The sequence below is a fragment of the Pseudochaenichthys georgianus genome, chromosome 24 (genome assembly GCF_902827115.2).
Source record: "Pseudochaenichthys georgianus chromosome 24, fPseGeo1.2, whole genome shotgun sequence".
Lineage (NCBI taxonomy): Eukaryota > Metazoa > Chordata > Actinopteri > Perciformes > Channichthyidae > Pseudochaenichthys > Pseudochaenichthys georgianus.
Genome location: NC_047526.1, coordinates 29,067,468 through 29,083,423, shown reverse-complemented (window position 1 = coordinate 29,083,423; position 15,956 = coordinate 29,067,468). Strand labels below are relative to the sequence as shown.

General features: G+C 41.3%; 1 protein-coding gene across 2 annotated transcripts in view; it reads right to left on the bottom strand.

The window, feature by feature from the left end:
* lama2 (laminin, alpha 2) overlaps positions 1–15,956 on the bottom strand; it is a 202,303-nt gene that overhangs the window by 140,949 nt on the left and 45,398 nt on the right. For both annotated transcript variants that reach the window (XM_071202002.1, XM_071202003.1), the window contains exons 4-5: positions 8,043–8,094; positions 4,422–4,612 (exon numbers count right to left, since the gene is read on the bottom strand). In XM_071202002.1, coding sequence (XP_071058103.1) covers positions 4,422–4,612; positions 8,043–8,094 — 243 coding nt within the window. The remainder of the gene's footprint in view (positions 1–4,421; positions 4,613–8,042; positions 8,095–15,956) is intronic.

Below are 15,956 nucleotides of genomic sequence, written 5' to 3'. Positions count from 1 at the left end.
AAGCAGTGAGAAACTTCTTCAGTGTAGCTAAGACAGAACACATACAGAACAGATTGGAGGAGTTGCAATAACATATTTGTTACGGGATATGTCGTTTATTTTAAAAAATGTAAAAAAAAAGACTTGTTTGAGCAAAAATAAAAAGTTGTTTTCAGTATTCGTACCAAGTCAAATGTCATGATATAGTAACTAAAGTTTCAAATATAACACCTTTAATTATAGATACACACGTTTCAAAATGGCGGAGGAAAAAGATTTTGTGCGGTTCTGTTGTGTCAGACTTTTTGCCACAGAGATTCCCAGTTCTGATTGTAATGTGTTTGTTAAGGTCATCTGGCGACACAGTACTGCCAACAGAGGTGATTGGAACCGGAAAAGACAAGATAATGTTGTTAAGAAGCAGAAGAACGTGATGTGTCTTTGCAAAGATTTTAAGCGAAAAACCTGAAGACCCTTGATTGGCTCTTTAGCTTTTCAGCCATATCTAACTGACACCACACGTCTACTCAGGGAAACAGAGAGGGATCGAAACTGAGGCAAAGCATTCAACGGATACACAATAACAACAAGGCAGTCATTTCCAATTCTTCTTGGAAGACAACGTGTGGCACATCTGCACACCTACAACAATGTTTGCTCATATTAAATTGAACGAAAGAAATAGACAATTTGAATTCTAACAGTGTCGCTCTAATGTGGAGAAGAATAAGAATCATCTATATTCTGTTTCACCAATAATGATCAACAGGCAGTCACGTTACAAGGAGTGTGAGGTCCTGTCCGCCTGTCTGTCTGTCTGTCTGTCCGCCTCCTGTCCGTCCGTCCGCCTGTCTGTCTGTCTGTCTGTCTGTCTGTCTGTCTGTCTGTCCGTCCGTCTGCCTGTCTGTGTGTGTGTCTGTCTGTGTGTCTGTCTGTCTGTCTGTCTGTCTGTGTGTCTGTCTGTCTATCTGTCCGTCCGTCCGCCTGTCTGTCCGTCTGTCTGTCTGTCTGTCTGTCTGTATGTCCGTCTGTCCGTCCGTCCGTCCGCCTGTCTGTCTGTCTGTCTGTCTGTGTGTCTGTCTGTCTGTCTGTCTGTCTGTCTGTCTGTCTGTCTGTCTGTGTGTCTGTGTGTCTGTCTGTCTGTCTGTCTGTCTGTCTGTCTGTCTGTCTGTCTGTCTGTCTGTCTGTCTGTGTGTCTGTGTGTCTGTCTGTCTGTCTGTCTGTCTGTCTGTCTGTCTGTCTGTCTGTCTGTCTGTCTGTCTGTCTGTCTGTCTGTCTGTGTGTCTGTCTGTCTGTCTGTCTGTCTGTCTGTCTGTCTGTGTGTCTGTCTGTCTGTGTGTCTGTCTGTCTATCTGTCCGTCCGTCCGTCTGTCTGTCTGTCTGTCTGTCTGTCCGCCTGTCTGTATGTCCGTCCGTCTGCCTGTCTGTCTGTCTCTCTCTCTCTAATGTGGCCAAAAGCAACATTTGGGAGCTGCAAAGAAGTCTTATGGAGAGCACCGTGTTCAGTTGTGTGTGTGTGTCAAGGGGGAACACTTGATGGGTGCAAGCTGCACACTTGGAAGTAACGAAGGAGATGGTTGTGTGTGTGTGTGTGTGTGTGTGTGTGTGTGTGTGTGGTGTGTGTGTGTGTGTGTGTGTGTGTGTGTGTGTGTGTGTGTGTGTGTGTGTGTGTGTGTGTGTGTGTGTGTGTGTGTGTGTGTGTGTGTGTGTGTGTGTGTGTGATGAGCGATGGGGTGATATTGTGAATGTGTGTGCGATGCTGTGACACATCGCCTACGACTCATTATGGTTTCACTGTGATCAGACGGCTGGGGAGCTGTCAACCACACACACACACACACACACACACACACACACACACACACACACACACACACACACACACACACACACACACACACACACACACACACACACACACACACACACACACACACACACACACACACACACACACACACACACACACACACACACACACACACACACACACACACACACACACACACACACACACACACACACACACACACATTCAGACACCTCTGTCTTTGCAGCTCTTGACATCTCCCAGCTCGCACCCCCTCTAGCGCTCCCCCGCAGGACACAGACACACATGGATCCAGGCATGTGCGACACACACACAAACACACACAGCACCCATGTAAATGTGTATATATATTCAGACAGGCGTCTACAATTAGAGGCCTGTGTGGAAGATGTAGATGTGCGATTAGTTTGTTTTCCCTGCTTGTGTGTATGTACGCATGTGTCTGCATTTGTGTGTGTGTGTGTGTGTGTGTGTTCTTTTTCTCTTCATTAATGTCAGTAATCGTAGGCTTGCCCTTCAGTTCTTACGCGGTGAAATCATACACACAGCTGATCAAAGCAACATACAGCAAACAGTTGTGTGCATATGTGTGGGTTTTCTATCAGTGACTTGAATTATATAAATATGTGTGTACATTTGAAATGTTCCTACATTTTAGACATGCTCTCATCTGCTTATTTACTTGTATCCTGCTAAGAACACAGTGTCTTTATGAAAGCTCATATAAACATTATACTTTCTTTTGTGTTGAACTTGTATCTGGTGTCATGAGTCAAGCTTCTTCTAAGTTCGATTTCAAACGTTCACCTTATTCTAATTTCCACTCCTGTTGTAACATATCGTCTCGTTCCCAACAGTTACTCACATCCAGTCTGTCTGTTGCCCTCAGCCCTTCCCGACATGACCTGACAGTCACCTGCCTGCATTAATAATGTAGCCCTCAGTCCTCCTAATCAGTGATCGCCCCGCCTACACTGCGTTACTATAGTAACTACCCCAGTTCCTAAACTGTAATGGAAACGCAGCATTAAAGTGAGCCGGACCTAATAAGGCCAAACCAAACCGAGCGAGGCCGAGCGAGGCCTGCAGTGGAAACGCGCCATAAGGCCCAATTCCAAACCACTCCCTCGACCCTACCCCTCCGTGACGGAGTGAACTCCGTCTGTAGCCACACTCGCAGCTCAACGAGGCTCCCTCCTGTCAGATGGAGGGAGTAAACACAGCGGCAAGCTTTGGGACGGCCTCCCCTCTCTCCGGCAGAAACAGGAAATGCCGTAACTGTATGTACTGTAACAACGGTTTCAAATCAGCATCTCTTAGACAAAAAGTTTAAATGAATAACTCAAATAAAACTCCAAACATCTTTCATTGTGTTTCAAAGCTCTTTTAGTTTTAAACCTGATGTTTATAAGCTTCTTAATTTTTGCAACGGTCTGTAAATATATACATATTTCTAGACAGGTTTGATCCTAAGTTAAAACATATGAGGTCATCATGAGGTTGTTAACATCGCAGTTTATCAGTGGATGTTTGCTGGAACTACTTGTAAACAGCGTGTTTCCTGACGGACACACACAGCGTGACTCCGGTCAGGTAGAGACCGGTCTCAAGTCAGCACCGCTGCAGACTCGCTGTTTGAGGGCTTGATAGCCCACTCCCCCTCCACACCGCTCCACACTCGTTGCTTTGGAACAGCCCTCAATATGGCGGACCCTCCGTGTGAACGCGCAAACGGAGGGGTAGGGTGTAGGGGTAGGGTGTAGAGGTAGGGTGTAGGGGTAGGGTGTAGGGGGCGGTTTGGGAATGGGCCTTAGTATGTACACTAATTCATAAGATCACTCTTATTCTCAGATTAGATGTTCCGCCTCATAGTCATAAAGTGCAAGTCTGAGCCCGCCCCTGCCTGCCTTATGATCATTTTTTCTAAATGAAGTACAGGGAAGAGATACATAAAGAAAACCACAGTATGAGATATCAATTACAGCACTAAGAAAATGTTTTTCTACTGCCTGTTCTTTTGTGTTTACTTTGCTTTCTGAAAGACTAAGAAAACAGATTTGTACTTCACATCAACTTATATTATTTGCATCCAGCTTTTTGGTCCTCATTACAAAAACCTCATTTAAAAATGTTAAATTCCAAAAGTCTGGATGCAACTGGATCAGGCCATTCACATGATAATGAAGAGGTGTACATTGTTTGCATACAAGCTGAAACTATCTTTACCTTTATATGCATTTAAAGAGGAAAAAATACCAAAGTGCATCACAAAGATAACATTCTTGCGATACTACAGAAGCTGCACTTTGTCTAGTTGTTCCCATACTAGTTTCTGCTCAATCAAGTCAAGTCATTTTAACCCTACTCGCCAGTTTGAGATCTAAACCAACCTAAATCATTCTTATAAAACACGACACAATCTAACTTAATATAGTTCAAGCAGACCATGCACAATTTAACTTACTGTACTCTACACACCAAGTTAAAATGTCCCCAACCTCATTAAACTTGACCCACTGCTTCCCATCCTGGGTCAACTTAACCCATTGGCACCATTTAAATCAACAGATTACTGCGGCAGTGTAAACACTTCTGAAGCTATAAGTGTTACCTCTCCGTTCTCCAGTGGTTGGATCTTTGAATAAAAAGACGTGCAGATAACTTCATCATCTCGGGTGTAGGATGGATTTCCGGTCCGCGGGTTGATGTTGAACCTCGTCAGGCACTCCGTGTCTGTCATGGCGTAGTACTGCCAGGGGTCAAAGGTGACGCCATCTAGTGAACGCTCTAAGATCCAGTTACCTGTGGACAAAGATATGGGTAAAAGAATGATGATGAAAGGCATTAAACATGTGATATGTAGATGGACAATGATCAATAACAGAATGATGGAGGTCCAAGACTGTGCTGAAGTCCAACTGTTTAAAATACATAGCAAATTGACCGAACATTCAATTCTACATACTTATTAATAGCCCGGACCGAAAATGTGATATTCCACCTCCCGAATCGATTCAATGAATATTTTTTTTTCCATCCAAGAGACAATCAGACTGCATTTACCAAAGAAAAAGTTCCTGTCCAACTGTGTAAGTTTAGGTAAATGAAGGTTAAACCATTTATTTTTACAACAGTATATGAAAACGTATAAATTGCAATAAAAATAGATATTTAAAAGAATGTCTCAAAACTGCAAAAGTAGAAAATGATGATGAAATTCATATAATCCAAAAATCATCACTTTTGTTTTTCATAATACCTTTGGTCTATTTTATCTGTTAGAAAGGGCCTTTTTCCATTTGTCCGGCACAGTTTCACACATGTTCCTATTAAAACCCCTTAAAGGTCACCTATCATGCTATTTTTAGGCAATAGCATAGGTCTCAGATATATAAAAATGAGTGCTGTCAAAATTATCGCGTTAACGGCGGTAATTAATTTTTTGAATTAATTGCGTTAAAATATTTAACGCATTTAACGCATGTGCAGAATGGCCCGCCCCATACGTGCCACCAGTGGCAGCGCCAGGGTATGGCTGGGGTAGGCTACACCCATACCAAGAAATGGCTTAGCCCCACCATGAAAAATGATGTTAAAGTAAGCAAAATAAAGTCCGCCAACTCGCGCGGAGTAAATTGCACAGACAGCAGTTAGTAAGATTGATTTCAGTAGCCACGTTTTGAAAACTTTTGTCACGTAGTGATCGTCTTCTCAATAGAACATCTTTGATAACGGCGTGGTGTTGTTGCAGGAAGTCCCGACGGAGAATACTTTTGCTGTAGTACAGGGCAGAGCCATATAATAGTAATAATATGGCTCTGGTACAGGGGTGCACATAACTGGTACGCAGGTTATGTGCGTAATCTGAAATGTGTACCGTCACCGCAGTTGCGATCAACGTCTTGCTCGTGCGTTGCATGATGGTTAGTCATTTTGTCCGACTTGCTCTGGAGGCTCGCCCACACGAGACTTTGAAATCTCGCGGGACAAAGACGCCCGCAGCCTTGAGAGCGAGGCGAGGCGAGTTGGCGCAGTTGCTCTCCACGAGCTGCGGAAGCGAAATGCTTGATGGGAAACGGCTCGCTCGTATCTCGAGCTGAGCGCTCATTGGTGGTTTTACCACGTGCTGCTGATGAAGCTCTCCAATTGGCTGGCAAAAGTCTGTTGTTGTTTTGTGTCAGTTTTACGTCGCCACATCCATTCCCATTTTTCATCATTGTTCCACAATGTTTATCATCATGAAATTAATATCTATATATTTTATACTATACTGCTTACCGTTTTCATACTTTATATATCTTAGCATATTCATACACACTGTTCATACTGCTCACAGGCTGATATCTCGTGTATTCATACCCCACTGTTTATTCATCATTCAATTCATTCTATATGTTATTCTGTAGATTGTGTACATTACTTTCCACTTCACTGCTTGTTGCACCTGGTTATAAGCTAAACTGCATTTCGTTGTCTCAGTACCTGTAATATGTGCAATAACAATAAAGTTGAATCTAATCTTGAGCAGGAACAAATGTATTTACTTAGTACATATCTGACATTAACGATTAAACACATTTGTGCATTCTTTATAAATGCAAACCGAGTCAAGCCGACTCCGGAGGTGGCGGTATGCACCTTAAAGTTGTTTGCAATCCGCCAAAAAACCGAGAGAAGAAGAAGAAGATGAAGAAGCCGTCTCCGAGCTGTCCGACTTCAGGCGAGCTTTTTGAGACCTCCCCCGGCTGCGATCGGCTACTCTCGTCTACTTTCGAGGCGAGCCGCAATGTGTCTCAAACAAGCCTACTCTGTGGTCACGAAGTACTCCACCCCCCCCCCCCCCCCCCCCCCCTCTGTCGACTTTCCTGAAGTACTCCCCCGTTGATAGAAATCAACATGTAATGAATTAAGACCCCACGGTTTGATGATTGATAGGTGTGTGGGTTGTCTTTCATTTTGACACGCAGAACATTTTTATAATAAACATAGATACTGTATGTTAAATGGATATATCCGCCTTCTTTCATTTATCTTTCCATTCCCACAACAATATACATAAATAAATGGCATATTTTGGACATAGTTCGAATGGTGATTAATCATGATTAATTAATTTTTAAACTGTGATTAATCTGATTAAAAATTGTAATCGTTTGACAGCCCTAATAAAAATATGTAAAAAACATGTCTATGAAGTGTTTTGCTCAAAATACCAAACAGATTACCCATTCTCATATCCCTCTATTTCAATTCCTGTTTCAAAAGTGCTGATTTGGGGTATAAAGCTTTAAAAAAGTAAAAATTAATACAAATTAAAAAAGAGGGGGCTGAGCTCATGCGGGACCCGGCAGCTACCGTCTAAACTAAATACTGCGGTGATGAAACGCCATATCATGGATTATCAAGGATTCTTTCTGAAACAGTATGGAGCTCAAAGGCTTTCTCTCTTGCCGGTTATACCACAAGGTGAGTTCCTTTTTACTTCCTGCTTCTTCACACATATGCTCTCCAGTGCAGGTTAGCTCTGAGTGTTAGCGATGCTAATGTAAAAACCGACCACATTATTACGTCCAAAACAGTCGGGCATTGTTTCTGATAGCAGCTTTCTGATAGGGCCGTGGGTCCACATTTCCGATATTACGTCATATCGGACGCAAAACTGGATCAGCTCCGTTGTAGCCCCGTTTTTAGAGATTTGGGTACGGAGGAAAAGAGAGAGGGTTTTATTTTCTGACGCTGCGTGAGTTCCCTGACACACCGGGGACACATATTTATGTATAAAAGACATAAAAAAGTGCATTTTGCATGATAGGTCCCCTTCAATATAATAAAAGCCTTTTCGTTACACAGTAATTGAGCATCTACAATACATGCGTAAAGTCACAAGAGAGTTAATCATAGCATAGCATTATGTATAGACAATAACTTCATCAGGATTACTGGTATTTTTTTAAGATGGGTTTTGACCTCAAAGAAACTTCTGCACATAATTAAAAAATACAGATTTATTTGATTGAATGGGATCTTGAGCTTCCAAAGAATTCTCCTTGGGCGGATCATGGGCTCAAAAGGTCATCTAACGGTCATAAAGCAAACAGGTCTGTAGCTGCCGGCACTTTAAATCAAACAGTCATTGTTTCATTTTATAATCAGAGCAGTTATATTACGTTAAATTACCACCTGAAACAGCAAGTGGCTGTCTTAAATACAAACAAAGAAGAGGAAATCTTACCTGGGCGCGGGGAGTTGGCTGCCTTTATGATCATATAGGCTATCTGGAAAACCTTAAAAACACAGACAATAGACAGAGTTAAAGAAATGCATCAATAACCGCAGGGAAATATTTGACCTGCGGTATTAATGACACTGGATTTCCACTGAAGCGTTTACACTTTATGTCAGAGTTAATCATTGTTATGAAACTAGTCCTGGTTTTTATTACAGTTGTATTCAACCTCAACCAGTAGGTTTCTTTTTAAAAACTTTAAGTAAATAAAAAAATGCTTTTTAAAAGGATTTGATTGGTTAAACCTACTTTACTCACTTCCTTGTCACACATGTTCAAGCTGTCTGGAATTAAGAGGGTTTATTTGATTTATTTAAAGCTTTTTTAACATTTAAAAGACAATCTGAAATGACCAAGTTCTTTGTCAATAATCCAGCTGTGTTGTCGTGGCAATTGATACAGACTCCGCCCCCTCTGTTTTGACCTTGGACAGACAGGTCTGCTACCGTCTGATTAAAGTAGCACTCCTCTGCCTCATTGTGGCAGTTACACTCTGAAAACACACACACACACACACACACACACACACACACACACACACACACACACACACACACACACACACACACACACACACACACACACACACACACACACACACACACACACAGGAGGGACACACACACTTGATGTAGGTCAAATGCTGTCGCCCGTTCCTCTCTTCACAACCCCATCTCTCACCCTATCCTCGTTCTCTCTGTTTCTTCTCGTGATGTGGGAAGCAGTGTCACATTGCAGCAATTAGAAGAGGGAGAGATCTACCGTGTGTGTGTGTGTGAGAGAGAAAGTGAATTTCAGGGTAACCTTAGAGCAGTCATTCAAACCTCCTACAAAGAGTCAATGTTACCTGTATTCTCGCCACGGATGGGATTGTGTGTGTGTGTGTGTGTGTGTGTGTGTGTGTGTGTGTGTGTGTGTGTGTGTGTGTGTGTGTGTGTGTGTGTGTGTGTGTGTGTGTGTGTGTCTCTTCTTGTGTCTGGTTGTGTCTGTGTGTGTGTGTGTGTGTGTAAGAGAGCTCTCAGTGGTAGCTTGTAATATGCTGACAGCTTTGGGACAGCTAGGCAGCTCCAGCAGCTAAACATAGATGAACACAGCTAATGCAATGTGAGTGTGTGTGTGTGTGTGTGTGTGTGTGTGTGTGTGTGTGTGTGTGTGTGTGTGTGTGTGTGTGTGTGTGTGTGTGTGTGTGTGTCTTTGCGTGCTGGTTAGTCGGCGTGCGTACGTGCGTTCATGCGTCATATTTTGTGTTTTGATCAGAAGTGGCTCAGACAAAGGACATGTTTCGCCCATAAAGCTCGACCCAGCATCATCAAATAAACACCAATACGCGTCCTTCAATAGATCACACGGCTGGTAAATAATAGTGATCTTACATTTAATGTCAGTTGGGTACATTTATGGTAAGTTTGTTTCACGAACAGATACTTTTCTTAGCCTTTGGTAATTGGCTAAATTCACTTTTTAAAGTAAGTTCTGTTTCTCTTCCACACAAAAAACCTTAACTTTGAGTAAAAGAGTGAAACAATGTGACTCATTTAGACTCAGAGGAAATGTTGCCTCTTATCTGTACTTTGTTTTTGCACTGATGAATAATTCTGTGGTTCTAAAATAAACTGACTCAGATCTATATGGCACTTTTCTTCAGATAGAAGTGTTGCAGAGGAGTGTGGCAAATGTCTATAACGGATACAAAAAAGCACTTATCTCGAGGTATGACAAGAGTCTTCTATTCTACATCTCACAAGGGGTCTTAAAAACTCAAAACCATATACATTATTATGAATTTCCAAATAGTTCTTATGCATTTATTGAACCAATATTACACGTTTAAAAGGAAATAGTCATGAGGGGAATGACATATTGCGGCCAAATGAGCACTTTATTTGAATGATAATCCATCCATCTAAACCCTGTGTCCAGTATGGTTGTGATGCCCACAAACAAATGGAGTGTGAAGAATCCATTTTGTGTGAGCGTGATTTGGAAACAGGGACAGCGGTTGTACTGGGCAGCTGGTGTTTACAGGCCATTCACATGGAAACATGTTCAAATGTCTTTGGCCTGATAAACTGGCATCAAACCCCATTTCCAGTTAGCGCTCCAGCTAATTATAAACAGGATTTGAAGCACAAAAGATAGATCAGAAATTAAGTGGGCGGTGGTGGCGAAGTCGATAGGGACTTGGCTTGGCACCTGGAAGGTCACCAGTTCAAGTCCCGGCAAGACCAAGTGCTACCGCTACTCTGAGCAAGGCACCGTTCTCCACACTGCTCCCCGGGCGCCGTTCAAAATGGCAGCCCACTAACTAACACTAGGATGGGTCAAATGCAGAGAAACAATTTCCCCATGAGGGATTAATAAATGTCCATCGTAATCTTAATCATTTTAAGTGGAGGAAGATCAGAATGAGAAACAAAGAGAAAAATAACGATTCAAAGAAATGGGGTTTTCAGACAAGTCGCTGGACTAATAAAGTAGCTTTTGGCCCCGTTCAAAATATCTGTGAATCATCCGACGTCCCTGACTGCCAAGCTGAGTGCAGGCAAACAAGATGCAGATATGCACAGGAGCCACACACTCATCTCATCTCAACATCGCTCTGCTTTTCCACTGAGCTGCCACTAAAAACAATTTGGGGGAGAGATGCTGCAGTGTTTTTGAATGACAGTCTCTTGACAGTTCTGCAGCAACACATTCGCATAAAGTTCAATTTTTAACCAAATTGCAGGGGAAATAATGTGAGATAATAAAAACAACGGGGAATGTTTTTCACATTGGTTCTAACAGTGGACACGCTGCAGTGCAGACGCAGGCATCTGGATAAAACGGAAACATTTACTGATGTTTTAACAGCCAGTTGGAATCCATTCTCGTTAAACCTGCCTCTCTGTCTGAACTGCCAAAAAACACAGTTAGACTCACAAATAAAACAACCGCGCACAGGAACACGCCCGCTCACAGACTTGGTCGTAATTTAGCCTTAAGCTTTTTAAATGGGTCTGCACAAAACACCAGATGCTGCAATATCTCCCACATTCTTGCTTTGGCTCGACATTCTGTCAAACGTAGACCAACAAAGTTACATTACAGCAGATGTTCCATTTTTCTTCTTTGAGTAATGAATAAAAACAATTTACAGTAGTCTGCCGTTTAAAGCTCTCACCTTAATTATATTCGGAAATAAGTGATGAAAAAGCAAGATTGTAAGGTACATTTCCTGTGGTAATGTACAACAGGAAATGTTTAGCACACATTTGATGAATATGCCATACACAGATTGTCATAAAGCTATCACTATGGTGGGTAAAGGTTAACCGAGTCCTCATCAAGACTGCTTTTGAGAACCAGTGGACTCAAACATCCGCCTCATTAAGCTGTTTGTCCACTGCGATAAAGTGAACTGCAATGGTTTCAAGTTGAAGAGCTAAGGTGTAAAGCTCCAATATTATGTGATCTTAAAAATGTAAATACATGTAAACATGAATTTGTCTGTTATTGTTTTTCGTTTGTTCATATCCAACACCCACTACCCACTTCCACCCATCTGTTCTGAAGCTTTCTCAAGCACAATGCTGTTTTTATGAATATTAAAATGAAAGAAAAAAGTATTTAAGTGTTTTTTATGGACTTGAATATAAGGCTCTCTCTAGTTGAGTCATTTTGATAACTGCATTATAGGCTTAAACAGTTACATGTACATAGTGGTCATAAGATAAAATAAATACCAATATGCATGTGTGTGCCTGAACAAGACTTGAAACATTATGAATGTAACATGTGTGTATTGTGTGAGTGTGTGTGTGTGTGTGTGTGTGTGTGTGTGTGTGTGTGTGTGTGTGTGTGTGTGTGTGTGTGTGTGTGTGTGTGTGTGTGTGTGTGTGTGTGTGTGTGTGTGTGTGTGTGTGTGTGTGTGTGTGTGTGTGTGTGTGTGTGTGTGTGTGTGTGTGTGTGTGTGTGTGTGTGTGTGTGTGTGTGTGTGTGTGTGTGGGTGGGTGGGGGGGGGGGTGTATGTGTGGTCTAGCATTACTATACTTGTGGGGACCTAAATCTGTTTACATAGTCACGTGTGGGGACTGGCTTCCCTTATGGGGACAAATTGGAGGTCCCCATGAGGGGGATCATTAATTTTAGGGTGAAGACTTGGTTAGGTTTAGGATTAGGATTAGGGTAAGGGTAAGGTTAAGGTTAAGGGTAAGGGTTAGGGTTAGGCATGTATTGGTTATGGTTAAGGTTAGGATAAGTCTCCAGGAAATGCATGTAAGTCAATGTAATGTCCCTTGAAGTGATGTATACATGGTATGTGTGTCTGTGTGTGTGTGTGTGTGTGTGTGTGTGTGTGTGTGTGTGTGTGTGTGTGTGTGTGTGTGTGTGTGTGTGTGTGTGTGTGTGTGTGTGTGTGTGTGTGTGTGTGTGTGTGTGTGTGTGTGTGTGTGTGTGTGTGTGTGTGTGTGTGTGTGTGTGTGTGTGTGTGTGTGTGTGTGTGTATGTTGAGGTATTTCAGCGGTGGATAATGTTGGCACTTTGATTGCCATGTTCTCCTCCCGCCGTCAGAGAACAGACGTTGTGCATCATTTGACGAAGTAGAACAAAATGGCCGTCAATCAAACTGACGACTTCATTTCCATGATAACTGCAATTTAACTGAAACCGGTATGAAGGCGACAAATGGTTGTTGCCAAGGAAAGCGAGTTTAACCCCTCATGGTAAAGAATTCCAAATAATAGAACTGGTCATTTCTTGATCGTAATAAATGCTTAAGCTTAGGGCGACTTAAAACTTCACACATTGAAGACGCACGGCCGAAAAACTGTGTTTGATACGGAAAGACTGGAGTTATAACACAGCCCAGTAATTACAAAAATAAAAAGTGATTATTTTAAATGTCGAAGACAGTTTAAACCTGTGAAAGAAACCTACTACAACAATTAGGAACCTAAGCTCTTGTGGGGCAAATAAATGATTGTCAACCTTATTCAACATTTCTCTCCCTGCAAAGGACTTTTACTGTGATTGTCAATTGAGATGCAAAATTACAATTCAAGAAATCATCAAAAAATGATAAGGAACATACACAGAGTTCAACCGTCTCTCAAAAACACACACATTCACACACACTCACACACATGGACCCTCAGCTCCCACTCTCTCAATATTTAGTCTTTCCATCTAGAGAGGTTCAACAATAACAAGAGAGGAAATGAGGGTGGTGATGTCACAGGCGATAACCACACACACACACACACACACACACATACACACACACACACACACACACACACACACACACACACACACACACACACACACACACACACACACACACACACACACACACACACACACACACACACACACACACACACACACACACACACACACACACACACATTTCATGTCATTTTCTGAGTGAGATGACTGAGGTCGCAAGGGAAATTCAGAGCACTGGAGGGTAAATAGCTTTCCGTTGGTCTGATAGCGACTCGCACATATACACACACAAAAAGCACCTACTGTGGAACGCACGTGTTCACACACACACACACACACACGCACCAACATTTATGGAAGCCAGTATAAAGGCGATCATTGCCAATCAGGCGTGAGGTCGATATACTTTTATTTTGATCAATACAACATTTATAGTAGTGTAAGAGTTAGGTGATCAAAGGACATTTCTTTGTCTTTCCCAAATCCAATTTCTGGGAAATATATTATATAAATTAACTAATATATTGAATTTAGAGTACTTGAATTCAATCAGACAACCCCTCATCCCTTCATGAATGGTATACTATAATTATTTTAATACTAATCCTGAAGATCTTTTGTTTTTCTTTGGCGGAAACAGCAAGTATGGTCATTGACAATAAGATGAGCCTTTTGTCAAATACAAAGCTTAATGATTACAGCTTTAGAGTGGATGGAAAGCTTCTTCCGGAAATGAATGCACATAATATAATATATGCTGTGAACACGTCAAAAGCGGCCAATGACGACTGTTAGAGCCGAGGCGGCCCAGTAGGTGGTCGTTGAGAATAAATGTGCCATTATTAAAAAGCTTTTAAGAAACCAGATCTTGACAAATGGAACATACTGAATTTTTTTTTCATAAACTCCTCCTTATCTAGCTGTCAGCATATATAATGAAATGTCTTTGTTCATATATTTTATACATCTCTTTGTAAGTTTGACTGTGGCGAGAATAGTGTGTATCAGGAATTCAGCGTGCATAGAGTTTAAGTGACAGGTGTGAAAACGTGTGTTGGCGCTTCTGTGACCATTTAGAAATGTGTATTTATATTCTGTAGCCACTCCACAGCGGTGAGAGCTGTGATTGATGGGCCTGAAGCCATTATCATGTCAAGATGGCTGCTCTTCTACTTCCTGTTCAGAAATAGAATTATATTCTACGTACGTGCCGGTTGGCATAAACAAATAAATAATGAATAAATACAATTCTTCTCAGGCTTACTTCTTTTTAATGAAATGAGGCACACATATTAAAATATTCACTTAAGATCATTAGCTTTAAAATGAAAAAGACTTAAATCAAAACTGTTTTTATTTCGTTTTTTAAATGTTAAATGGTAACCGTTGGCCATCGGGAGCAACTCAGGGTTAAGTATCTTGCCCAAGGATACATCGACATGTTGGCTAAAAGATAACTTTTAAGCAGTATGATGTCATGTGTCACAGAGAAGCCTGTAAAATGGTGTTTTACAATAATAATAACAGAGTGATAAATGGACTGCCTTTATATAGCACTCTTGTCCAAAGCGCTTTACAATTTGCCTCTTACCACCTATTCACATCTGAACTGGCATCAAGTGCTTTTTAATTAACTATCATATATATCTCTCTGAGCTGTGGTTTGTGTCGTATGGCTCATATTTTATCCCTCATTTCTATTCCGCCATTACATGTACCTATATTCCTTTTATAACTCTCTTTTTCATGATACACTTAACGACAGAAAAGATGTGAAGGACACCAAGATATTGACTTAGATTCAACTTGAATACAGAAGTTTGAGAATGAGCCTTTGTCCAGGGAATCCAAAGAAATGTCTTTGTTCATATATTTTATACATCTCTTTGTAAGTTTGACTGTGGCGAGAATAGTGTGTATCAGGAATTCAGCGTGCATAGAGTTTAAGTGACAGGTGTGAAAACGTGTGTTGGCGCTTCTGTGACCATTTAGAAATGTGTATTTATATTCTGTAGCCACTCCACAGCGGTGAGAGCTGTGATTGATGGGCCTGAAGCCATTATCATGTCAAGATGGCTGCTCTTCTACTTCCTGTTCAGAAATAGAATTATATTCTACGTACGTGCCGGTTGGCATAAACAAATAAATAATGAATAAATACAATTCTTCTCAGGCTTACTTCTTTTTAATGAAATGAGGCACACATATTAAAATATTCACTTAAGATCATTAGCTTTAAAATGAAAAAGACTTAAATCAAAACTGTTTTTATTTCGTTTTTTAAATGTTAAATGGTAACCGTTGGCCATCGGGAGCAACTCAGGGTTAAGTATCTTGCCCAAGGATACATCGACATGTTGGCTAAAAGATAACTTTTAAGCAGTATGATGTCATGTGTCACAGAGAAGCCTGTAAAATGGTGTTTTACAATAATAATAACAGAGTGATAAATGGACTGCCTTTATATAGCACTCTTGTCCAAAGCGCTTTACAATTTGCCTCTTACCACCTATTCACATCTGAACTGGCATCAAGTGCTTTTTAATTAACTATCATATATATCTCTCTGAGCTGTGGTTTGTGTCGTATGGCTCATATTTTATCCCTCATTTCTATTCCGCCATTACATGTACCTATATTCCTTTTATAACT